Source organism: Hylobates moloch, unplaced genomic scaffold (genome assembly GCF_009828535.3).
Source record: "Hylobates moloch isolate HMO894 unplaced genomic scaffold, HMol_V3 SCAFFOLD_14, whole genome shotgun sequence".
Classification (NCBI taxonomy): domain Eukaryota; kingdom Metazoa; phylum Chordata; class Mammalia; order Primates; family Hylobatidae; genus Hylobates; species Hylobates moloch.
In genome coordinates, this window is record NW_026652289.1 from 92,678,596 (window position 1) to 92,706,334 (window position 27,739).

The following is a 27,739-nucleotide window of genomic DNA, read 5'->3' on the forward strand; positions in this document are numbered from 1 at the left end:
ATAATGTTCTTATTGTGGAGGAAGATGTTTACAGGAGTAAATTTACACCAAAAAATTTTTGCAAAGGATAACTTCTGGTTGAGAAGGGATTTCTGCCCAGAGCTTTGCTGATTCTTAATTCTGTGTGATATTTATGTCTCAGGGAAGCTCCTACAGGGCAGAAATGGACATTTTCTGCAGAACAAAAATCTGGACACAGCATCTAATTCATTAGGCACAATGTCCTCTACGATCATGGCACTGATTATTCCGAGGCAGGACCTTCCTGGAAACCTGAACTATATGGCTATAAAGAATAAATACAAAAAACAGAAAGCAGAGAGGAGTTCACCAATTAAGAATCTGCCCCACCAGAGCCATTGAGAGCTGGCCCTGCTATCTCTGAGACCGTCATGGATGGCCACCATGGATGCCCAGGGGGCATGCAGCGAGGACGGCTGCTCCCACTGGTCCTCCACAATCTCCCTGGCTTTAGCCTCCCTCCCTCCAGCACAGGAGGTGGGTCCCATGGAGGCATTAACCCCAGGGAAGCACCTCCTGCCTGTAGAGCAGGTCTTTCGGCTTGCCTGTGGAGTTCTTACAGGCAAAGGAATGCAGCCATGTGTCAGGAGCTAGGTGAGGGGCAATGGTCAATTCTACTTTACCTTTGCAGCTCCTTCCATCCTCTTGCAGAATGTAGCCTTTCGGGCATGAACACTGGTAACTCCCTTCTGTGTTTTTGCAGATAAAATTGCAGGGTTTGGGAGCCTGGTTGCATTCGTTCAGATCTATGATCAAAGAAATACAGTGTGACTGTACATCTAAAAATGATGTCTACAGGCTCAATTTCCACAGGGTCTAACGAAGAATTTTAGTTTTGGGGAAAGAAAAAGTAAACTCTGTGTAGACTCTGATGACTGTCCTGTGCTTTCCTATGAAACTGCACAGACTTTTTAGATTTTTAGCTTTGGGTCTTTTTTTTTTCCATAATCTAAAATTTCCACCTGAGAATAAGCCATCAGAAATAGACACTTACCTACACAGGAAGTCCCAGTTATATCTGGAGTGTACCCAGTTTTACAAATGCAATGATATGATCCTCTGTCATTGACACATTCCCCATGTCGGCAAACATCATGAATAACCTTGCATTCATCGATATCTGTAATTTAACAAATATAAATTAAGATAAGAAACATATCATAAAATTGACAACATTAATATGTAGGGGGTCACTTCAGTGTAAATACTAATAAATTGTGTTACTATATTTTGGGCCTAAGAAATTAAACCAGTAAGATGACACCATAAATTTAATATGTAACAGTAGCTATATCAAAAGGCAAACAATAACTTCATTAGACTATAATTGATAAAATAATTCAGCCACAGAAAAACTTTAAAAACAACTGGTCTTCTAAATGTATATTTTTATCTTCTGCGTCCATAGAACAGCCACCCCATCTAGACATATTTGGCTTTTTGTGTTATCTCATGCCATTAAGCTTGCCTCCTGCTGACATCTCATAAATGAAGCACAGAAGCAGATCCTTTTGACGAGGAAACCCCATTCCCCCCCCAGTATTGCATGCTCAAATAAGAAGTAAGGTTTTTTTTTCTTTTACATTATTTTTGTTGTGTTTGTGGTTAATCATGAAAAAGTTCAAATTACATAATATTAGGGAAGTGAGATGAACTTCTGTCCTCTGGTGAGGGGGGAAACTAACTAGGGCTCTGAGGTGGATGACAGTGCTGGGTTTTTGCAGCCTGCTAAGGAAGGGAGACCCTTACTCATGGCTGTACCACAGAAAGACTGGGTCAATATGCACTGTTGAGCATTAAAACCACTGTCTTCCACATCTTGACCCATTTTACCTCCTTACTGCTTGGCGAAGTGCCAATACGAGCACTTTCTACATGGGTTCTCAGCCCTTGACTGCCAAATAACCATTTTATACCAACAGCTGGGTGTATCTGACCTTTACAAGTCTACTCTGAAGTGCAATTTAGCACACTCTTATTGGTCTCCAGAAATGAGTTTTTTCGACCATCTTACTGCTATATCCTCCAAAGAATCATAAATTGCTTTTGGTCACTCCATCTTACCTTTCTAGGTCTGTTTTTTCTTTTTTTTTTTAAATCACATCCAGTTCCATTATTCTGCCTTCAGCCACATCTTTCCAATACAAACACAAATCCTTCTTAACCTCCTTCTTCCCCTTTTACTTCTAATTCCCTCCCAAGAAGCTCAAAAAAGCTCTCACGTTTTCTCAGTCCTTTTATGAACTAAAAACCAATTGTCGTTACAGCTGAGAAACACAGGAATCATATTAGTGACAGGCCTAGATATCTCTAGAGTTGCCTTAGACAGTCTGACACTTCCTCCTGCTCTAGTTAAGGAGCTTGTGCTTTTCCAGATGCAACTGTGTTTAATTGCCAGGATATCAGCATGATTTATACTTCTCTTATGCAATACAGTTTAGGAGTTCCACATCTTGGTGGACTGGTTTGTGCATTTAATAATCATTTATTTCAAAGTTTATCTAAAAAATTTAAAAATTATATTCTGAGTAGCCAATTGACTTATAGTAAACTTCTGTTTAAAAAGTTGAAGACTCACTGGAACGCAGAGGGAGGGTCCTAAGCACACACAGCTTAATCAAGTGGACCAAGGCCACTTTGGCAGCATGACCTCAAATGTCTAAAACTCCATAATGAAGAATTTGTGTTGGCCTCAGCTGTGCAATTCAACCTAGGCACACATTACAGACTCCACATTTTCATCTGTTTTTCACGCAAAAAACAGATTCCCTGCAAGTATTTTTGGACTATAAATGAAGTACCTGCTCCGTTGGTCATGAATCCTCGGCCATGGGGACAGAGTTTCTTGAAAGCCACAGTCCCCTGGAAAGGGCAGATCTCACAGTGGGGACCCCAGCCTCTCCCTCCATCACAGCAGCATTCAGATTTGGTGACGGGGTTCCTGTTGCTGGAGCCGATCTGACACATGTTTTGTAGCACTTCTGTGAAGCAGTACCCTTCCCGATTGTCTGGAAGGGACATTATATGGCAAAGGGGATGTCAGGAAATTTTAAGAGCAAACAAAATATTAAAAATTTGGTCAGATATAAAAACCAAAAAAGGATGTAACACTTTACCCTGGGTGAGAAGAAGCAAGAGGGGAAAGCTGGAGACAGCAGTAAAAGAGAAAGGATGGCGTCTGAGGGAAACAAATAAGACATTCAGTAAGTAGGCAGAAAGACATTGGCCTAGACAAGCTTATAACTCTCTCTGCTCCCAGAAATACAGGGGAATAGCCATGCTTACAGACAGAGGGGCAGAGAAACATATGGAAGTGGATCCTGATCACCAAGGGCTTCAAAGCCGGCCAAGAAATTCCAAACAAGTGATTCAGGATCCAATTAGCAAAGGAAGAATTTAGCTGCAGGGTGCTGCTGAGCCCAACGGACAATCACACTCACTACGGCATCTCCAAAATATGAACATTTTTTATCCTTCCTCAGATTTTGACATTTTCTTGTATTTCAAATAAGAAGTCTGGGTTTCCGGCATCCCAGCGTGGAGGCTGAGGTTAGGAAAAGTGCGCTGCCAACTGTACTCACCGAGGCACTCGTCCTGGTTGGGGCTGGCGGTAAACCCATCATTACACTCACAGGTGTAGCTCCCACGGGTGTTGAGGCAGCGCCCATTCTCACAGATCCCTGGCTTCGTCTGACATTCATTCTCATCTGTTTGATTTTATTGAAGGACCAAAACCAAGAAGAGTCATCTGACCATTTTATAGAGGATGGAGTTCCTTCCCTCGTTCCTTCCTTCTGCCCTCCTTCCCTCCTTTCGTTACTTTCTCCTTTCCTTCCTCCTTCCCTCCCTCTCACCTTCCTTCCCTCTCTCTCATCTTCCCTTCTTAACTAAGCTTTTGAATCACTAATCTGTTCACATGGCTCAAAATTTAAAAGGTATAAAAGGGACTTCATTCATTCTTAACTGTTTGGTTTCATTGAAGGACTGAAAACAGAAAGAGCCATCTGAATCTTTTATAGAAGAATAGATTTTCTTCCTTCTTTCCTATATAGTTTGTAAATAGCTTATCTCTTCACATGGTTTAAAATTAAAAAGGTACAAAAGGAGATTCAGCAAAAGTACCCCCTTCATTCCCTATTTCCCAGACACCAAACTCCCCTCCTGAAAAGCAACCAATTCTGGGGCCAATTTCTAATGTATCCTTCCAGAGCTGGATTACGTATATAAAAGCAAATATGTATGTGTGTGTGCACTTCTAATCTTTTAAAAGCATAACTGATAGCATTTTATATACTTAAACCTAGATGGTAGCATTTTATGCACGCTTACATATTTCACTTAGTAAAATTTAAATCTTTTCATATTAGGACATAAAAAGGACTCTCAAAGGGTTATTTCAAGTGAAGGAGGGAAAAATGTGAATATCAGCATATGAAAGAAATATTTTAATACATATTAGAATAATATCTATAGTGGTCAATATTGATCTGGGGGAATTTGTCTAGATTAATCTTCAGATTAACCTAGATTATATCTCCAATATAGGTTGTGCTTATTGCAATATTTCAACAATATTATTAACAAATCACAAACTACAATTCAGTTTCCCAGGTTTAAAAAAACATTAAAATATCTACAGATTCTTAGAATTATCTGAGGATTATTTAGAAAGATCAAAAATAATTTGCTGAGGTGCTTCCCTTCCTTTGAGAATAGTTCAGGGTCCCTCAGATGGAGCTCTCACTAGGAAAGACAGAAAGTTGGAAGGTGACATCCAGAACAGTGTTAAAACAGGTTCAAAACCCCAATGCAATGACCCCAGCCACCCCCAGACCAATTCAATCAGAATATCTGAGGTTGGACTTGAGCTCCCCAAGTGATTCCAAAGTGCAGCTGATGTTGAGAATTACTGATCCAGGAGGATACAGTGTGTGACAATTAATCTACATATTTTCTTTTTCTGTGCTTTTACAGTCTGTTCTTTAATTACTGCTTCAATCTGTATTGTACAGAGTAAAAGTGCAATGGGATTCTTAATCTGTTTGAATGACAACATAAAATATATCTTTGTAACACCATTTATTATTAAAAAGAAAGAGAATGCAGGCCGGGCGCGGTGGCTCATGCCTGTAATCCCAGCACTTTGGGAGGCTGAGGCGGGCGGATCACGAGGTCAGGAGATCGAGACCATCCTGGCTAACACAGTGAAACTCCGTCTCTACTAAAAATACAAAAACAAATTAGCCGGGCGAGGTGGCGGGCGCCTGTAGTCCCAGCTACTCGGGAGGCTGAGGCAGGAGAATGGCGTGAACTCCGGGGGGCGGAGCCTGCAGTGAGCCGAGATCGCGCCACTGCACTCCAGCCTGGGCAACAGCGAGACTCTGTCTCAAAAAAAAAAAATAAAATAAAATAAAATAAAAAATAAAAAGAAAGAGAATGCATGTGAGAAGGTTTTAATAATTTTCTCCTGTAATTATTATCTAAGCAGAGGTCAAGAAACTTTTTGTTAGGGTCAAATAGGAAATATTTTAGGCTTTGTGGGTCATATGGTCTCTGTTGCAACCACTTGGCTCTGCCATTGTGGCATGAAAGTAGCCATGGACAATATGCAAATAAATGGTTATACCTATATTTAATAAAACCTTATTTATAAAAACACACAGTGGGCTGGCAGGCTGGAATTGGCCTGTAGGCAGTTTGCCAGCTCCTGGTCTAAAGATGAAGTTCTCAATGTTGGATCCATTTAGAATCAGCTGAGGAGCTTTAAAAAAATATCAGTGCCTGGATGCTACTCTAGACAAGACCAGACTTTCTGGAGGTAGATCCCGATGGTTTTGAGCTATTCCTGATTCAGAGGTACCTGGCATTTGTAGCAAAGCTAAGTCAATAGGGAGGCATTCCAATGTGATGGGGAGAATTGACCCCCAAATCAACAAAAGAGTATGGAAAGTAAAGGAGGAGAATAGAGAAAAGGCATGCTGTTCAAATCCTGGCAGCAAATGGGTCAAGAAAGTAGACAAAGGCCAGCTCAGAGGGACAATGACAGTGCTCTCGGAATTCACAAATGATCACGAGGCAGGGGAACCACCATGGAGAGTCTTGACATGAGGTAAGAGAACAAAATGGGTCTCGCCAAGAACACAGCGTCACAAGAACTCAGAGCCCAGGTTCCTTCTGTCCACTGTCACTGCTGACACACTCAAAGCTCCTTCCACAGGGATCCTCTTACCTACACAGCCTTCTCCATCAGGTCTCCGCTGATACCCGGGTCCACAGATGCACATGTATGTGCCAATGAGGTTCTTGCATTCCATTTGTTTTTCAGTACAGTCATGTTTTCCCTCTTCACACTCATCCTCGTCTGCAAAAATGTACAATCACAAATTTGTCAAAGAAAATGCGTATATCTGCCTTAATTACCTGACTTTTAAACACAACATGTTAGTAAGTAACCAATTTTCATCTATGTTATTTCACTATTGGCTGTATTTCCTTCTGCTCTGTTGAGTATGATCTCTAAAGAATGGAAAGGAATCTTCTAACCACCTTTGAACTTGAAGAAATTGCTCCCTAATCAACTGACGACCTCTTCAAGAAGCATGATTCTAATCATGCCTTTTCTCTATTCTCCTTCCCTTATTTTTTATTTATTTTTATTTTTATTTATTTATGTTTTTGAAAGAGTCTCTCTCTGTTGCCCAGGCTGGAGTGCAGTGGCCCGATCTCAGCTCACTTCAACCTCTGCCTCCCAGGTTCAAGTGATTCTCATACCTCAGCCTCCCAAGTATCTGGGATTACAGGCATGCACCACCACACCTGGCTAATTTTTTTTTGTATTTTTAGTAGAGACGGGGTTTCACCATGTTGTCCAGGCTGGTCTCAAACTCCTGGCCTCAAGTGATCCACTCACCTTGGCCTTCCTAAGTGCTGGGATTACAGGCATGAGCCATCGCGCCTGGCTGTCCCTTTCTTTATGTTTTATACTCCTTTGTTGAAGCATGATTTCTGATTCTTGTTGACTAATTGAACTAAAAGGGCCTCATGTAATTATAATATAATGGATATATCTTAATATAACAATAATTATAACAGCATTATAATTACAATATATGATAATGCAATAATTATAATAACAGTACTACAATCATAATGGATTATTAGAGTAACAAACCAAAGCTTACATTATGCAATAATTATAATAATAACACAATATATTATAATATGATATTATTATTTTTTTGAGATGGAGTCTCACTCTGTCATCCAGCCTGGAGTGCAGTGGCACGATCTCAGCTCACTGCAACCTCCACTTCCCGGGTTCAAGCAATTCTTCTGCTTCAGCCTCCCCAGTAGCTGAGATTATAAGAATGCACCATCACGCCAGCTAATTTTTGTATTTTTAGTAGAGACGGGGTTTCACTATGTTGGCCAGGTTGGTCTCGAACTCCTGACCTCAGGTGATCCACCCACCTCGGCCTCCCAAAGTGCTGGGATTACAGGTGTGAGCCACTGCGCCTGGCCAATATGACATTATTTTTATACGATAATATTAATAAACAGGATACAATAGTAGAATGACTATTTTATATAATCTCTCTCTCTCTCTCTCTCTCTATATATATATATATATGGTTTTTATAGTTTAATGAAAAGCCAGACATCTAAAAATATCTTATTGTCTACTGGTTCTTCCCTCCTTCGTTTCCTTTTCTGGACTTGGTTGGGCCTTCCTCAGTCTTTACTTTCTGTCCTGTTGTACTACTTTCTTTTTTTCTATCTTTCCCTTTTACATGCTCTGAGCTGAGAAATTTGAAATTTATTCTGCATATGATTAGGACCTTTCATTTAGGAAATTTCCCCACCCTTAAACAAAATCATATTTCCGCCATCTTGAGAGAACAGGTGTCTGTTCATTTAAGATCTTGAGAGGAGCAAGTCAGGGCTCTTCAAGAGCAGACTCTATGATTACTGCAGTTTGTGAAATAGAGCCTAGTTCAGTGCTTAGGAAATTGCAGGTGTTCGGGAGGTATTTTTAATGGAGATGGTTTAGCCAACGTAGATTCCACGTGTTACCCCATTCTTGAAATAGAATTTCCTTTGGTGTTCTCAGAGCATTTTGTATATACAACCACCATAGCATTTATCACACTGTATTATGAGAACGTATTTATATCTGTCTCAATCTCTTCATATTGGGTTTTTTGAATGTGGGGACATGTCTTTTTCTTTATATTCCCACATCTTGTAGAAATACTGGCATGTTGTGAGCATGCGATGCACAGTGAGACCTAATAAAGGATGTGCAGTGCAGTCCTCGACTTGGCTTGATGATGCTTCCAGCTACAATTTAGGGGGAAACATGGCAGTGACAACCCCTGTACTGTCCACGGACTATTTATATTCCAATTCCCAGCCTTCTCCTACTAATGGAAGCTTTGAGGGACATCTCCCCTCACAGATAGAGTTAGAGCTTCCTGGCTTAGATGACCTTGAACACGATGACTCACCTTTGCACATCCTACGGTCTTCTCTGAGCACATATCCCACGGGACATTTGCATTCATATGACCCATAAGTGTTCACACATCGGAAGGCACAGAGCAGAGGATTCTGGGCACATTCATTTATATCTGCAGCAGAGGAGAGTAAGAAAATAAGGGATCATGGACAGCAACAAAAGGGAACCTACCAATTGAACTAAAACTCTAAAACTGTTACCAAAAGTTGCATTGCTTCATTGTCATAAACATGGATGGATCAAGTGGTCTCCCATTTCCAGGAAATTATAAAATGGGTTGATTATTTTATATTTGGCATAAACAGGGTGACTCTCCATCCCGGTTCTCCCAGCACAGTCCCAGTTTATGTTTGTTGTGCTGGTATAATTATTAATGATTATTTAGGTGGATGGGAAATTACAGGCCACCCAACATATGAGGGGCTTTTCTGAAATTCTGGCTTAGAAGGCTCAGGTTGACCATTTGTCACTCCCTACAGTCACATGGCGTGGGAATCAGTTTTGCCTCATTCCGCCAAAACAATTGTGGTCAGAACAGAAACCAACTCCTCCAATATTGTTAACCACCTCTCTTTCCCCAAACAAAGAGGTTCCTGTGAAATAACAGCGATTCTTCTGCCCAAGCAAATAGTGTTCCAGATCATTTTATACTGACAGAGACACTCAGTTTACACAGATGCCCACGTTCAAACCTTAAATAGATGGGAATGAGTTTACCATTGATGGAAAAAAAGTGATTTCTGCAGACTGCAGAGTTTGGAACCATCAGAATGTGTTTTGGAAAAGCAGGATTAAAAGAGACCATCTCAACTCTCATGTTGCTCCTCAAGACCAGTGCTGACTAAGAACGAGAGTGAGAGCCCAGATCATGACTTAGTCACAACCTGTAAAAATTTACCACAACTCCGACAATGGGCATTTGATGGATCATATCTGACGAAGAGCTCTCTTTGCTACCAACTTTATTCTCTGCCTTCACCTCTCCTTCATTCTTTCCTAAGGCCAGTGAATCCCTACTTGAGAGTGTATCAGATCACCTACAGGGCTGCTGGGCTCCACCCCATTCTCGGAGTTTCTCATTTAGGAGGTCTTGGGTCAGGCCTGACAATGTGCATTTCTAATAAGTTCCCAGGTGATGCTGATACAGCTGCTCCTGGGAACCACCCTTTGAGAGCCACTGCTCTAGACACTCCCTCCCTTTCCTTCTTTCCATACATTCCACCAGGCTTATGGATGGACACTTTTCAGATGCTTATATATTACAGGCAACCGCTTTGGCTGTGATTGCCTCCAAACGGCTACAGGATGATGGTGGGTATCTTAGTGTGCAGTGCTCCTAGAAATAGAAAAGAAGAGAAAAAGATAAAAGAAAAAGAAAGGGAGTATGAGAGACAAACAGAAAGAAGGAGAAAGTGAGAGTAAGAAAGAAGGTATTAAACAACACGGGAGCGTCTAAATACAAGTGGTAGGGAGACACCAACAAGAACTCTCTGTGATATACAGTGTAGATGTGCCATGAACACACAACCGTATGATTCTTGGGTATCTCTCTTTCCCTACAGAGAAGAGGCCACAAAAGAAGAATGATCAAATGGCCCATCAGGCCTAGATGATCTTTATTATATACACCCTGAGTTGTATTTAATATTAAGACTTGTAATCAACCAATTGTTCCCATGATCAGTACATGTAATCAACTGTTCTCTGTTTAAGAGATGTACCTTCACATGTCATCATTGGACCGGGCTCAAATCCCTCCTCACAGGTGCATTCAAAACCTCCAATTACATTCTTGCAGGTTCCATTTCCACAAGGATTGCCAACAGAACATTCATCAGTATCTGCAAGAAACCAGGGATGTGTCCAAAACATGATGAATTGAGATACTACCTTTTACTCTATCAGAGGATTTTAAACTGTAATTTTGTTGTTGTTGCTGTTTTGAGACAGAGTCTCACTTTGACATCCAGACTGGAGTACTGTGGCGCGATTTCAACTCATGCAAACTCTGCCTCTCAGGTTCAAGCGATTCTCATGCCTCACCCTCCTGAGTAGCTGGAATTACAGGTGCACACCACCATGCCCAGGTAATTTTTGTATTTTTAGCAGAGACAGGGTTTCGCCATGTTGGCCAGGCTGGTCTTGAACTCTTGACCTCAAGCAATCTGCCCACCTCGGCGTCCCAAAGTGCTGACATTAAAGGTGTGAGCCACCAAGCCCAGTCTGATCTGTAATGTTTAATTCTCATTCTGTTCTTGCAAAAAGGGAGTGTGCATGTCTTATTATGTCAGGTTTATAGCCGTGAAATTCGATTTGCTCAGTGGCAGTGACAGTGAGAATGACAGTGCCTGGACATCTAGCCTTGACAGTGCCCTTCTCCATGAGTTTCTCCAGCCTCCCACATTGTAAACTAAATCTTCTACTTGGAGTAGATGATCTAAGGGTTAAAAAAAAAAGGCCTCTATCACTCGTCAAAAGTTTCTGCTTGTTTAAAGCTAGAAATACATCCACAGTTTGGCCTTACATTACATCACTCCCCAAGAAGCCTTAAACATGATGGATTTTTGCCAGATATAAAATAAAAGACTAAACTTACGTAAAATAAAAGACCAGAGGTTAAGTAAAATTAATACATCGAATAAAATCAAGATTCAAGTAGATTGTGTTGATTCTGTTGAAACCAGATGGTTTACATTACGCAGAGGAAAGGCTAGAAAAAAATATGTTTAGGTTATGATCGCTCTAAAACACAGGCAGAGAGAACAAATCTTACCAAAGAGACATAAAATGTGTGTGTGTGTGTGTGCATGCGTGTGGGTATATATATATGTGTGTGTGTATATATATGTGTGTGTGTATATATATATGTGTGTGTGTATATATATGTGTGTGTATATATATGTGTGTGTGTATATATATATGTGAGTGTGTGTATATATATGTGTGTGTGTGTATATATGTGTGTGTGTGTGTGTGTGTGTGTGTGTATATATATATATATATATGCCTTCTAATCCATCCACCTAGAATACTCACCGTTCTTATTGGACACATCCCTTGGGGAGAATATCTCCCCTTGGGAAAGAAATAATTTTGAGAAATAACATTGATATTTTAGCTATCTAAGGCACAGAAGAGTAATGGCTCTTGTCAACAGTTGTTTCTTGTGCTGAGGTTCTTAAGTCAAAAGTGAAGGCAAGAGGCTATGGTGGGGAGCTCCTAGGTGAAGAGGCTCATTTCATATGCACATATTAGCACTAACTGAAGATTCTGAGGAGAAAACATTGAAATATTTGCTTTTGTTCTACTATAATATTCAATGACATTGCACTGTCAAGAATATTATTTCTCTTTCAAGTTAATAAAAATCCCGATACCATTGATCTTTAGAGCTGCAAAGGTAATTAGAAATCTTATTTTACTTGCATAATACTATATTCTAGGGCCTAGAAAAGCTAAAAAAACTTGCTTAAACTCCCACAGCCACAGCTGGAGATGAAATCTTCATAGCCTGATTTCTTGTATGGAAAAAGTACTTTCTAATTCACACAGACAAACTCTCAGCATTTATGCTAGTATTAATTATGTTATATTGAATCACTTTGGAATTCTTAGATAACTAAATATGATCCTTGGATTTAAGTTAGAGTTAGTGTTGATTAAGGGTCAAAGGCCAGCCAGAGGAGCCATTATTTGACATTTTAAAAACAGGGTTACAACAAAAAGATTGTGTACTGGTATACAGCCTTTCATCTTACTAAATATAAAAGAATCCAGATAAAGTTTTTATTTGATAATGGAATAAGATTATGACCATTAACATTTTTTTTAAAATTTCACAAAGACTTTCATTATGATGTTGTCCTTTCTAGTATCTCTTCTGATATGTCCAGTGTCTGCCTTCACCATTAGGCTGTAAGGTCCATACAAGGAAGGAACTTGTCTTCTTGGTTCAGTGCTGCAGCTCCAGAGCCTAGCACAGTGCCTGGGACCTGATGGTGACTCACTAGTATTCTAAATGAATGATGTATGAGTGGATGGATGAAACTTATTTCAGTGCCATCTTGGTACCTATATTCGTGGCTATACAGTGAATACTGTATAGCTTAATTTTTAATTTGTAAAATTCCAATGGAAGAAAACTTATTACTCACCTACACATTCATTCCCTGCTAGAATATAACCAAAGGGACACTCGCAGCGATAGGAACCATCTGTATTGATGCACTGTCCATGTTTACAGACATCGGGTTCTTTACATTCGTCCATATCTTAAGCAAGAGAAAAAAAAAAACAGTGAATAACAAGGTATTTTTTAAACATGAAGATAAATTATGATCATTTCAGTGTTTAATCAATAGATTATCTAATAATGCAATAATATAATTGCTACCTAAATGAAGTGACAAAAAAGTAGCACTTAATTTTCCAAGATAGATGGAGAGAAATAAGAATAACTAAAAAGAAGCTGATTGAGAATACTGAGAAATGCTGAGAATCCAGCACAGGCAACTGACCAACTGCTGAATCATCAGGTCCCACGATGATCCCACTTCCATAAGGACAGATCTGGCGGAAGGCCTCTGTGGTGGACACACTCATTAATAGATAGAACAACAGCAATTCGTTACAAGCTTCTCTACAAGCATTCTGAGGTAGAAAATTGCTACATGCTGTGCATATTGATAAATGATGGACAAAACAGGCCCAGAAACCAGAGGAAGTTAACGAGACTCCCTAAGATGTTGTGTCTGCTCCTTGGGCATCTGTGATTCATGACATAATTAAAAAGAAAATAACTACCCAGCTCCTGAGATAAAATAATTTTTAATGATCATTCTAATTAGACTTACAATTAAATTAAATTGTGTTACTGTCTTTAAGACCTACAATCTTACTTACATCATGGCCAGTCTGCACCCTGCATGGCCCAGAGAGAAAAGCAGATGACAGACATACCATCAGGTTCCGTGGGGCAGAGCTCGCAGGGGTCTCCCCAGCCTTCTCCCTTCAAGGCACAGCAGCATTCCTGCTTGGAGTGATTTCTGGATTTGGGTGATGAACACTTTCCTCCTTCAAACTTCGCGTAACAGTAGCTCATTCGCAAATCTGCAGCATAAATTTATGACACCCTTCAGTTGCTTTCCTACTGAGTCCTTACTGCATGACAGCGAATAAAGAACAACCCACTATGTTATATATGTTCTCCTCTCAGGACCACAGCAATACTCCGTAGGTGATTCTAATAGTAACTGAGCTGAGACTGTTAAAGTCATGGGTATCTTTTGTATAGTGAGATCTGATGAACAACTCTGTGACCTTAAATTTATTACTTCTCATTTTAGTCGCTATTTCAAAGTAATCTGATGTGAATCCAGTAAAATCCAAAACTGACAGTTTTCAAAATTGACATCTGTCAGTGACTTCAGGATTGGAAAGTACACAAAAGGAATCATTCACAAGATTCCTTCACTGACAGCTCTGCTTGCAATATCATGTTTAGTGAGCACATTAGAGTAAGAGAATCCTCTTAGTTCTAATATTTACTGTGATATCACACTTTGTTGTTTATTCTGTGTCCCCTAAACTCTGGAACTAAAATAAAATCTCAGATCGCAGGCACAGAACAAATACAGAAGTGGCAACTTTGTAGATGGGCAAAAATACAACACAAGGGTTGGTCGCTGAAGCAGATACTCCTGGAGATGCTGGCTACAAAATGCAAGTGGGGCTTTTTGTAGATTTTACACACACACACATATGCAGAGCTGTGTCAATGTTAAAGTTTTAAAAGAGGCTTGTTTAGCTCAACACAGAGAGGGAAGGAAGAGGAGGGCAGGGCTGTGGGTGGGTGGGAACAGAATAGTCTTTCTTTGAAAGAATATATTTCAATATTGATTATTGCTTTGACGACTCCAACAAAGAAGATGGGATCTACTTCCTATAAAATTCTCCAACGCTGCTTGACATAATTTTGGAAACAGGCTTTTCCATTTCTTATAGAACACACTGACTCCAAAAAGTGAGCTCAACCAGGAGTAGGGACTGTGTTTTCCCTCAAACTTGACTTCTTAAAGCCTTGCAAAACTCCTCTCATTACACAGAGGCCACAATCTGCAGGTTTAAAAGAAATGCTTTCATACCCATATTCTTCTTTCTTTATATCTGACCACCTCTGCCTTTTTCATTCACTTCCATCACTGTTTTTCAATCCCAGGAACCATACTATCATAACCACCTGAGCACTTATGTTAAAACAGTTTCACCAGCTTTTATTTCGTGACAAAGAAGACAATGTAGGAATAACAGAGTTGCCAGAGATAACAAAGGAAAGGTTTTCATGAATTAAAGTTCCTATCTATCTATCTATCTATCTATCTATCTATCTAATCATCTATCTATCATCTATCTATCTATCTTTCTATCTATTATATTTACCAAGTTATGTAAATCAAATTCAGGTAGCCTCCCCAATAAGCTTGCTCAACCTTTCATGGCTACCAACTCATCCAGATAAATCATCTCTCTAATTTCTATTCCACTTCCCCATCTGTTGTGGCAAGGACCTGGCAAGCACCTTTCAATGAATTATCCTTCTGAAGGTCAAGAGCAATAAAAGTCAGTCCTGTGGCATCTCTGCCACTCAAATGTTTGCTTTGCTGAGAAACTTCAAGATTGAACAAATTCTCGTTTCTTGGAGAACACTTTTGATCTCTTTTATTCTTCAAGTTCTTTGTCACATATAATGTTTTGTATTTATCAGTCTTGTTTTTATTATTTATGCCTCCAACTACCTTTAGATATAATTCAGTGACTACTCACAAAAATGTCTCAACAAATACATGAAAACTTAACTCTCTGCTTTGTCTTCCAGTTTGTAGTGTTTCTTTAAATATGTATGTTGTAATATTGGTGTGTTAAAATTCTCATTCTCTTTTCCTTTAATAGCTGACCTTGTCCCAGACCCCAGCTCTATCTCCCTCACACCACTCCACTCCACCCCGAAAAAAAAAATCTTGGCATTAGACAGAGAATCAAATGCATGAAGTTTTGAGTCAGTCTAAGTGGCAAATTCCCTTCGTTGAACTTTGCAAGTGGGAGTGGCTCATTTACACCTGTGGTCTTTTGTGCCAGGCTCTGTCCACCTGAGTCCCATGGTATTCGCCTTTTAAAAAACATTATCCACGGTTCTGTGGAATTTTCTTATTTCATGGGCAATAGAAGTCTGACTCCTAATTTGTCATCTTACAAGAAAAACCCAGCTCTCAACTTCCCGGCTCCAGCAAAATCTGTGCTCTGTAGGAGATTTACTTTAGCTTGTGGTGATTCTCTAGAATTGGCTTATTAATCAAGGGTGCCTTGCGTTGGGGAAGAGAGCTGTGCTCGCCCACATGCTTTAGGACTCTCTGGGATGCCTGTTTACCAGTCCATCTGCAAAGAGCCCTTAATGACCTCGAAATTTCATCAGAACTACAAAAGTCACTTTCCCTGCTTGCATTCCTCAGTTCTGGCTCTGCCTCCTGGAGCTGAGCATGTGGCAGGGCTGCTCACAGCTGGGCTGATTCTTCCTGCAGCGTTAGCTTGCTCTGTGATGGGCCAGTGCAAATTGAATTAATAGCCTAGGAGTTTCCTCTGGCCTGCCACATCGGCAGATTCACACCTGGTTTCTCACTGCTTTCTTTCCAAATTCAGGCCAAGCCAAAGGCACACAAAAACAAGGGAGTAGGAGTTAGAATTTATCTGGCTGGCCTGTACCATGCAGAATATCTGTTCAAATTAAGCACCACCCTGAAATCCACACAGACCACTGACAACTACCAACAAGCTGAAATCAGCCGGAGAATTCTCAACACTCTCCTTCTTACTTCCCAGATAACTAGTTGAAAAGTAAAAAGTTAATCAGATCATTAGAATAACAACAAGAGTCTACAAAGGACTCAGAAACTAACAAAGCTTTGTCACATATCCAGTAAGGCTGGTTGGGCAGATATTATTGTTGTTTAAAATGAGGAAATTGAGCTTCCAAAAGATTAAATGACTTCCTCTAGACTAAATATGGCAGGGCTGGGATCCCAAACTCAATTTTTTGAATCTTAAATGATATCCAGTGCCTCTTCCATATTTGGTAATATGGAAGCAAAACCAAAAAACCATGCAAAAAAAAAAAAAAAAAAAAAAAAAACACCACCCAACAACCAAAACAACAAAAAAAACCCAACTCAACACCCAAACACTAATAACAACCAAACAACAAAAGCTAAGTGGAAAAAAACGAAATACATGTGTTTGTTTCATCTCTCTTCCCCGGAATTCATGAAACTAGTTTGTGTATGTAGATAGCCATACACAATTGCATTGTTTAGAAAAGTCTAAACAGTTTTCTGGGACTTAAGTACATACTGTGTTATGCCAAAGTTCAGGCGCCTTTTGATCTTTGTTTAAAATTTGAAAGTCGTTGGCAAACCCTTGAAAATCTTTACTGAAATAGTTGACAAGTATTATTCCTAAAAATGAACAATGGCCCAGCAAGAATCCTGGTCAGTTTAAATTTATTTTTGTTTTCTTGGAGAATTTGTGATATAAGGGATGGTTACCATATTGTGGGGGCAGATGGGTTAATGTGCAGTTTTTCAGTCTCAAGTCTAACTTTGGACCCACATTTTTCAGCTTATCTCTTCAGAGGTAGGGGATATGTAGCTCAACTCTCCCCAGGCTTTGCTGTTTCGGTGGCTCGAGGTGCTTCCCCACTGATGGGGCTATCGGCATTTGTGTTCTTAGTGGGAGAGAGGTTTATGTGTCAGTACAATTGTATAAGCAACTATAACTTGATGGATGAGTTTTTAACCTTAAAAGTGAAAATGAACCTTCTGACATACGGTTATCATTAGACCTCTGGGTGAATGAAAACTCTCCATCTTCCTGTTCACAAAAATACAGAGCTTTGCCATGTTTGAAAAATAAGACCACCACAAATAAACATGGAGCAATGAAAGCCCAAAGCCTTCAAAGACACTTACCTTGGCACCTTCTTCCACTGGAGGACAAGGAAAACCCTTCTGGACACAGACATTTGAAGCTGCCTTCAGTGTTACTGCATGTGCCCAGGGCACAAATTTCTGGCTCTTCGACACACTCATCAATATCTAAAAGAATCACATGGGTCAAACAGTCAAAACACAATGCAGACACCATCAGGTACCAAATACACAATGTGGACATACAAAAGGCAACTGAGTTTCTAAACTCTTACAATAATAAAGGTATTTTTCTGTACCATAACACTGTGGACTGGACTTCTAGGTTGTCATGACTTTAAAAAAATTAGTTTTGACAGTTATTGATATAAAAATGGAATGTGCAACTGCCTTCTAAGGGGTGCAGTGACAAACGTCTCTTACCCAGACTGAGTTGCTTGGCTAACTAGAAAAGTCAGAGTAATTTCATTGTACCCTAGGCCAGGACAGAAGCATGAAATTCTAGAGTCACACTGCACCATTGTTCAGGAAGCAGAAATGCTGAGACTTTAAGCACGTTGCTAGTGAGTCACTCAATGTGAGATCTAGGCCTTTGATCCCCTCCAACCATCCACAGAACTTTTCCCAATACCCCATGCTATAGCCCTAAAACTGTGAATTTTACAAGAACACTAAGACTCATGACAGTCAGTATAATCCTATGAAGTGCAAACTAACGATATCATAGAAGATGAGGCTCCTAACCGATTTGTGGGTTAATCTTTCTAAAGACACAAAAATACCTTTCTTGCACAGGCTTTTTCTTTCATCAGATAGATAATAGGAAACGGTACACTTAGAATTGTGGCATGTTTTCTTCAGTATATTATACATCTTAGCTCCTGTACAGGGGTAGTTAAGAGTAGCCAATAAGAAGTTTGAATGGCTTGAGTAACCATATGTCCTAGTTTGCCTGGGGGAGCCCCAGCTTATGCCAGTTGGCCTGACTTTATTGTTAATAGTGCCCTTTTCTACTTGGGTTGGTCAATAAAAACATATGATTACCTGTGGAAATATACGCCCACTCTATTCCAACAAACTCACTTATCTTTCCTCCTGACTTTCAGCAGGAATTTTTAGTGAACAAAGTGGTAAGTCTTAATTCTGAGCCATGCTACTTTTATGAGAATACTTTTTTTTTCTTCAACAAAACGCAAAATATCCTTGTATCCTGGGCTCTTTATTTTTACATTTGTGCAGAGGTTTCTACTCACACCAAAATGTACTTGCATTATACAACTTTATTCTCAAGAGGCCCAACTAAGGAAAAGTTGAGAAATTAACTTTATTATCTTGACTTAATACTGTAAATACCACGCAATAAATATTCTAGAAATGTGCAATGCCAAGTGATTCTCTTTCTGTGCAATGCAAAATCAGCTTCTCCATCATGCCAGGTTATTGGGTTGCGTTTATACCTGTGTTATGTTCCCTGTGGTTTATTAATGAATCTGAGATCCACTATTGCCGATTGAATTACTCCATTCTGACACTCCTTCCACCCCTATATCCAACCTTTTCTTAATATAAAAGTTAACTTTTGTGAAAATGCTCAAATGTTTTGGGTTGTTTTTAATTATTATTACTATGACTATTTCTATTATGGTAGAAATTAGCCTGTACATGCCAACTTATTAGGATAGGGCCAAATATTGTAGCATGGGCACATTCATTGACTGTGTAGTCAGTTTTCTTTCTATATATATATATTCATCCTGTTCATTTTAGTGAACTTAGGTATTGATAATAAAGCCAATTTTTAATAAAAGTAAAATAACATGCATAAATAATTTGCATCTAGACAATTTCAATAAGGTGTTTCCATTTTAAATATCACCACTTGATTGTTACTTAAATTGGATAGATAATAAAATTTCTAATTGATGATATTAAAAGTAGAGAAAATTCTCATTGTGGATTAGACGCAGACCTGTTTCAAGTCAGGGGCGTGAACTAGGTGACTTCTTGAAAATCCTTTCAACCCGACTTATTTATGAAATTCTAGCAATTAATGTCCTTCACTTAATGATATGACATATTTGTTGAGGTTAAAGGAAGGCCCTTGGGAGGCTGAGGAAGGAGGATCATTTCAGGCCAGGAGTTTGAGACCAGCCTGGCAACATAGGGAGGCCCCATCTCTACAAAGAACTAAAAAATAAGCCAGGCATGGTGGCACATGCCTGTAGTCCCAGGTACTCCAGAGGCTGAGACAGGATGATCACTTGAGCCCAGGAGTTCAAGCTTACAGTGAGCTATACTCGTGCCACCATACTCCAACCTGGTGACAGAGTAAGACCCTTTCTCCATTAAAAAGAAAAAAAAAAAAAAAAAAAGGAATGTAATACTGTAAAATTTGCTGAGAATTTATTTCAAATAACACATTTCCACTGCTCTATAGGTAAAAACAAAATAAGGCCGGGCGCAGTGGCTTACGCTTGTAATCCCAGCACTTTGGGAGGCCAAGGCGGGCGGATCACGAGGTCAGGAGATCGAGACCACGGTGAAACCCTGTCTCTACTAAAAATAAAAAAAATTAGCCGGGCGTGTTGGCGGGCACCTGTAGTCCCAGCTACTCGGAGAGGCTGAGGCAGGAGAATGGCGTGAACCCGGGAGGCGGAGCTTGCAGTGAGCCGAGATTGTGCCACTGCGCTCCAGCCTGGGTGACAGAGCAAGACTCCGTCTCAAAAACAAACAAACAAACAAAAAAAACCAAAAAAACAAAATAGACAAACGATATAACCACATTCATCCAACCCTGAATGTGGTCATTTAAAGATTTTAACTGGAATCAGGAGCTATTTTTAGCTGCAAAGAATCGCCACTTAAAAAATATAATTCAGAAATACTGGGAGTGGGACACAGCATTCCTACCAACAGCATGAAAGCACAGTGGAAAAGAGTCAGGATCATACGATCAGTTATATGCACAGAACAAAATAACTTCATTAGAGATTAGCATGAGAATTAGTGCTTCTTGTCTTTCCAGAAGGATGAGACCATGTCATACCTACGCCCTTGCATTTATTTCTGATAAAGTATTCCAAAATGAAAAGGTCATTACAAAAATTCTCATTTTGCTAAGTCCAGTGGATACCCGACACTCCTCATTTGCTACAACTGATAGCCTTCCTACCTTCACACTTGTCATTTTGAAGACTGTATCCAGGTGGGCAAATGCATCTGTAGGAACCATCCAAGTTTTGACAGGTACCTGGTGCACATTTTCTAGGTTCTAGAAGACATTCATTGATATCTGCAAAGAAAAGGTAAAAATAAGGAAGAGGTTCCCACTGGCATGACTTCCATCAAACAATTAAAATTCAAAAAAACTAGAATAAATCAAAGAAATACATAAAGCAAATTAAAGTTCATAAAATTCCACCATGAACAAAAATAAGTGATAATAAAAATAAGCTTTATCAGCTTTTAAAAATGTAGAGTATAACAACCATATTTTATTTTACCTGCATCAAATTAAATGTTTCCAGAAAACTGTAGCATGTGAAAAGTCAGTGAGTATATAAAGATTTTAAGGATACCCAAAAGATATGACAGCTTACCACAAAAGTATTTTAAAGGAAAAAATTTAAGAAGGGAAATCATAATTGCTTACAGAGCAATTTAACAATTTCACTGTTTAACAGTTTGAGTATTCTCTGTGAGTACAATAGCTTAATTTTTAAAATAAGGGAAAAAGTGATTTTATATATATACATATACATATATGTATATATACTTAAATAAAAACAAGCCTTTATAGGGAGGATTAATATAGTTCTACTCTGACTTTTCCTCCAGGTTTCCAGAAAGAAGCATTAGAACAGAGACTGCATGATTCCTTGAGTGGTCTCTGGAAGCATTCTTTCCAGGTCTTTCTAAGTCCTGTACTTACCCACACAGGTCCTCCCATCTGGAGCCACCTCATAGCCTTCATTGCACTGGCACTGGAAAGACCCCACTGTATTAATGCATTGGCCATTTCTGCAAAGATTCCCATTTCCACTTGCACATTCATCAACATCTGCAGAAAAATCCCCAACAATCCTTTAATATATTCCAAAGATGTCATAATCCCAGCAATAATCAAAACATTTAAAGGAAAAAATACTTCTTCTGCATTTTAGTGGCCTTTGCTGGCTTAGCCAAACAAGAAATTCCAATGGGGATCTAGTTTGCAACAACAGAACTGGCATTAAGCACCCATGCACATTTAACAACAAGATTACATTATTTTATTAGAGACTGACAATTTACATTCAAATTTCCTATCGGTTTTTCCTTGATTTTCGTTTAGATTTTATTTCTAAATTTTAGATTTAAAAATTTTTTGATTTAAAAAATAAAATCCTAATACATAATTCAGCTGAGGGCATTATTTTGTATTCTTGCAATTAGAAATATTTCAATTAGCCTATAGCACAATAAAATTTAAAGAATTTGGCTTATTCCTCTTGCCTAGTACGTTTTAGAAGGGAGATTCTGTAGATTCAATGATTTAAGAGAGGCTACGTGAAACATCTAGACCAGAAGGTTCACAGTCCTGAATCATATAATTTCTATACAAAGACTCACTTTTGTATATTTAAAAAATTTTAAGCTTAATCTAATTCCATTTATTTTGAAATTTATTTAATTTACAGCAAAGTAGACATAAAAATTATAGCTGCTAATGAGCATTTTAATAAAAGTAATGGATATAGTTACAGTGGTTCCCCCTTATCTATGGTTTTGCTTTCTGGGGGTTCAGTTATCCAAGGTCAGCTGCTATCCAAAAATAGGTGAGTATAGTACAATAAAATATCTTGACAAAGAGACAGAAAGACAGAGAGAGAGAGAGAATGCACAAGAAAGTATAGTCATATAAGTTTTATTACAGTATATTGTTATAATTGTTCTATTTTCTTATTAGTTATGGATGTTAATCTCTTACCATGCCTAATTTATAAATTAAACTTTAGTCTAGGTATGTATATGTAGGAAAAAACATGGTATCTAGAGGGTTCAGTACTATCTGTGGTTTCAGGCATCTGCTGGGGGTCTCAGAACGTATCCCTCACGGATAAGGGGAGACTTCTGTAACATATTTGATGTTGAATCAGCACATTGTATTTGACAAGTCCCATAACTAATTGTTATGCATAAGATAGCATATATTTTTAAAAGACAGCTGGAACACTAGAGATGATGCTAATTACAAAGAACACAGATAAAACTGACTTCCTTTGCTGAGGCACAATTTTGCACACGCACCTATACAGTCATTGTTATGAGAAAGGATGAAACCATGATTGCAGCGGCAGTTGAAGGAACCAATTGTGTTCCGGCAAGTTCCATTCCCACAGGCATCTCTTTCACATTCATTTATGTCTAGTAGGAAAAAAGGCCATAAAGAAACATAATTACAAGTAGAAAAAGTGGTTACACAGTTACAGTGGCTAAAGAGCATTTTAGGGTTCACCAAGCCTCATCCATAGGCTGAGAACTTCTTGATGCTGGTATCAGTTCCAGCAGCAGTCATCCCTGCAAGAAACCAGGCAGCGGCAAAGCTCTAAACCTTGGGAATAAATTGTTTCCTTGGCTGGCCAGTGAAAGGAGGCAAGCTAAGGACATGAGACCTGAACAAGAATTATTTTATTCTATTTACTTCTAGAATTCTCCACCCTTGCCACTTTTCTCAAATATTTTCACTTGAAAATGGAAAAAACTCTGTGTACATCTGGGTCTTGAGGTGTTGCCACCTTTGGCAAACCTCAACCTTCAAGATTCTCACTCCAATTTACCAAAAAGCAGTGACTCACCTGGCATTACCCCACAATCAGCAACAAAATAACTCAGCTTTCTAGCTCACCTGCCATTTCAGACAACTTTTCCTTTTTCCCTACACCCGTAAAAACATACAACTTCCACCAATGATGACTTCTCTCACTCTTCTAAGCTGCCCCAATGAGATGGCACTTAATTTGTTCTTTTCATACATGCTTGCATTCTTATTCGCCTTTTGATTGGTCTGTACTTTTCTCTGATGATTTTGTAAAGCTACTCTGGCATCTTGTATGTCTTTGCATCTCATCACAGCAGCTAGCATATTTCTTATAAAGAGTAGGTGCACATTATATTAAGGAGGAAGTAAGAAAAAATTTAATGAAAGAAAGTTGTTACCGCTGGTTTGAAAGAATGAGGCACCATGAAGAGGGACGAGGATGAAAGGAGAGAGACAGAGTGGAAGGTAACAACGGAGAATAGCAAAATGTAATGATTAGAGCTAGGATTCCCTTTCTTTTCACATTTTGGACATGAAGATAAATGATCTGTGATTCCTGAATCAGGAAGCTATTGCTAACCCAAAGGGACTCTAATGTGTGTCTGTGGTTGAAGACTACACCCAGATGAGTCATCGCTAGTAATCAAGAATTTCTACCTTGATTCATTTTTAGCCAAACTTATGAAGTTCTTTGGTTGGGGACGTTCTATGTTAGGGGGCTCCAGAAAATTCAGGTGAGAGATGTAGAAAGAAAGTTGGGCAGGGTCATCATAGCTTTTGCACAGGTTAGCTGCCCAGTGATGAGCAGGGCTGTCAGTGCTCTTGTCACTACTCTGGAGAAGATACAACTTTATGAGAATGTTCCCAAATGGATGAACCCAGTCATAGCCAAAGTCAAGGACTTAAACATTACTATATTAATTGTTCTTTCAGCTGTGAATCTGATTTATGTTCTTAATGTCCCCAAAAGACTTAATGGTATTGCTTTAAAGTAGAAAAAGAAAGGAAGGAAAAGGAGAAAATGATTCATTACACACTGAAGTTTATTCTAAATCAGCATCCTGACACTAGAGAAATCAGGGAAGAGATTTAAAATCCTGAGCTCTTTTTCCCCTAGAAAAATGATTAACTTTTCTTTGCCTTTGTAGGATTTACAAATTTGCCTTTGAGAATCTGGTACACACCATAAACCCTTCTCAAGAAAATGGTCATCTCATACTCAAAAACTCAAAAGGAAATCCACATCAATATTACATATGAACAATAGTCTATTAACATTAATAAAATATTTTTTGTATTAATATCTTTTTCAATTTACCCCTTAGTCAATTTTTTCTAAACTGACAGCCAAATGAATAAAAGAGGTTTATCATGTTCAGACTGCCAAAGATTAAATAGGGTATCACTGCTGCATATCTGTCCGTGTTTTTGTTTTGTATATGGCAAAAATACTACTAAAAGACTTAGTATTAAATTTTATCTATATTTAGACTCAAATGAAGTTTTCAATAGCATATTAAAAAAAGAATAATAATTGCATACTTACCCAAGCACATGGTTTGGTCATCATTTGTTTTAAAGCCAGTGTGGCAAAGGCAATAAAAGCTTCCAACTGTGTCAATGCACTGCCCATGACTGCATATATTGGGGATTTCTTGACATTCATTACGATCTGTAAATAAAAAGCATCTTAAGTGAGAACTTAGAAGACAAAACATAATTGAATAACTTGCTTCTAGCTATCGTTCTCTGGAGTAATCCTAGCTCTAAACTAAGTTGTGAAACAGATATATTTATTTTTGCATCAAAATGGATTAAAACTTACTCTCATTTACCAGGCATAGTCAGGGTATGTTAACAATACACGACACAATAAAAAAACAAGGGTAAGTAATCAAAAAATATTCTGAAAGATGAGAAAACTTAGAAGTAAAATGGGGGAAAAATTCAAGCTGGGAAGATCTTCTGTTTGATTATCAGCCTACACAGCACCACAGACTGTGGAATTAATTGAAGTATTTTGTCTAGTCAAGATTTAGTGCCTCAAGTCATGGATAGTTCATGGCTTCCTTTGGAAATTTATATCAAAGTCAAATCCTATGACTAAGATTAAGTTTTTCTTGATGGACAACCTACATGGTCGCTTGTTCAAGTTGCATCTCTTTGTTTTGTCTTATTCCTGTAACTTTTGGTTCAATCTTCACCAAGTACTCACGTCTATACAGGGCTCCTTTTAGCATGTGACAACCTGAACACTGCCTCTTTCTTTTTACTCTCATCCGTTCAAAAGGAAGCCCTCTCATCTTACTTCTGCCAGTCTTTAAGCTCTAAATTATATTTATCATCAACTGAATCTTTGTTGCTTTCCTGAAATCTGACTATCTGAGGGGCAGAATTTAACGCATGAATTCACATATGACACAATTATATGCCAACTTATGTCTCTAATTTTTTAAAGCTCTATGTTTAGAGTAAATGTACTTTGAAGAGCACTGTGCCATTCTGATTTTCCTACTGTCACAGAAGAAAGCAAATGGAGTGTCATCTTTGCTGCAGATGCTGTAGGGCAGATGGCATTTTGCTCTTAGTTAAATAATCCAGACTTGCTGTTTGCCTGCAATGTCTACTCAGAACACAGTAATCATGAATGGATACTTTTGGCTGCACACAACAACCCTGCCTGTGCCAGAATCATGGAGATCTCCTCCATCTCATGTGTCTGGGCTGCCATTGTTATGATTATCTCCTATTTCGTAGATGAATCATCATACCATTTAGAAGTTCCAAGTGAAGTTGAGTATATCATTATGAGGGGAAATTGAAATACAGCAGCTTAGGAACTACTACTAGCCTATGCAGAAATGCTATTTAACAAATTATGATTATTCCCATTTGAGAAAATGGATTTAAAGTGAGCCAACTGCTTCCCAGTATAGGTAGAGGAGACTGATTTCCGATCTTGAGGAAGGGTGTCTCAGGTCCTACCATAGTTGGCCCAAAACTTTGGCACCTTCAGGTAGGGCTGGACCTGGAAGTATGCTGGGGACAAGGTCTGTCTCATATCTGGGTTCCACAAGGAAATGGAGAGCCTTAAGGATCTTATTAGAAAGGGATCCCCAATTAGGAATTTCCTTTCATCTATTGCCCTATTTCATGATGGTTTAAATAAATGAAAAATGAAATATGGAGAGTACTTTGGAGTTCTACTGGTAAAACTAGAGCAGAAATCTAGGTTTCTACAAGCACCAGAATTTGAACTCTTAGATGATCATATTTGAGGTTGGGATAGGAGGTCTGAACAGGCTACTGTGGAAAGAAACCCCAACAGTCAACAGAGAGAGAGAGGAAACCACAAGGAAGTAGCTGGGAAGAAACTGTTCCTTGTCTTTAGCGGGGCAAGACATTTCAGAAGGGGGTTGCATTTGCTCTAACCATCCAGCTTCTGCTGTCAGACTAGCATCCTGAGCTCAGATATCTAATTGTTCTCTCAGCTCTCTCAGCAATAAGGTGGGTGCTATGGCCATGTGTGATTTGGGGTTTGAAATAACGTGCTTATGAATTCAAATAAAGATCTCATGATGGACAGAAAGTTTTAGTTATTTTCATCTTAAACAGACGCAAAAAGGAGTACTTTTCAGCACGCCTGAAAAAAAATGCCAAGTATAAAATAGCATTTAAAGGTATTTTAAAAGTAAGACATAAATAAAGACATTTCTAGAATGAAGTCTTCAACCCAACTGGCTGAATGGTTGCAAAACGCAAGTTAATTCCCTTTCTTCTGAGGATTTCAATGAATAAAGGAAATCAAGCTTTTGGCTGCAAGTGATGCTCACTCACAACACTTCCAGCTGGGTGCATTTTATGTATGACAGTGTCCTATAAGAAAACAGTAAAGGGCTTAAGCTCCAGCAGGCTACGGCTGAAAGTCTTATCTTGATCTATAAATAGCTCTGTCCCACTTCTTACCTGAGTGTGAAATGGTATGAAATGACTCATTCTATATTATCAGCAATTCTTTATTTTGACTAGAATTATTTCATCCAGTTCTAAAGAAATATAAATTACGAGCAAAATGCAGGGAAGTGGTATCAATGCCAAGTTTCGTTAGGGTATTGTGGTTCATATCAGAGACGTCCCTGCTTTTCCTGTCCTGTATTTTTAATACACGGACAGCAACAGCTCTGTTGACAAAATGCTAAATACTTACACATGTTCCTTTAAACTCAACAAAACAAGTCTTGATTCTCAGTGTGATTTTTTGTTTGGCAATTACACCCTCTTCCCACCAAGGTCTCATAAAACAATGCAAAATACCCTAAAGAGAACAGTGCACTTCCTACCACTTAATCACTGGTAGGCAAGGAAATCCAAGGACAATCTGACCACGTTCCCCTGTGTTGTTTCATTCACGAATGCATAAAATAT

General features: G+C 38.8%; 1 protein-coding gene across 1 annotated transcript in view; it reads right to left on the reverse strand.

Moving 5' to 3' along the window:
- The window catches only part of FBN1 (fibrillin 1), a 236,803-nt gene that overhangs the window by 14,693 nt on the left and 194,371 nt on the right, over window positions 1-27,739 (reverse strand). The window contains exons 46-60 of the mRNA XM_032174648.2: window positions 24,861-24,986; window positions 22,804-22,920; window positions 21,446-21,574; window positions 20,687-20,806; window positions 17,557-17,682; window positions 13,499-13,648; window positions 13,057-13,122; window positions 12,694-12,810; window positions 10,261-10,380; window positions 8,529-8,651; window positions 6,251-6,382; window positions 3,603-3,728; window positions 2,823-3,029; window positions 1,016-1,141; window positions 645-767 (exon numbers count right to left, since the gene is read on the reverse strand). Of these exons, the coding sequence (XP_032030539.1) occupies window positions 645-767; window positions 1,016-1,141; window positions 2,823-3,029; window positions 3,603-3,728; window positions 6,251-6,382; window positions 8,529-8,651; window positions 10,261-10,380; window positions 12,694-12,810; window positions 13,057-13,122; window positions 13,499-13,648; window positions 17,557-17,682; window positions 20,687-20,806; window positions 21,446-21,574; window positions 22,804-22,920; window positions 24,861-24,986 (1,908 nt within the window). The remainder of the gene's footprint in view (window positions 1-644; window positions 768-1,015; window positions 1,142-2,822; window positions 3,030-3,602; window positions 3,729-6,250; window positions 6,383-8,528; window positions 8,652-10,260; window positions 10,381-12,693; window positions 12,811-13,056; window positions 13,123-13,498; window positions 13,649-17,556; window positions 17,683-20,686; window positions 20,807-21,445; window positions 21,575-22,803; window positions 22,921-24,860; window positions 24,987-27,739) is intronic.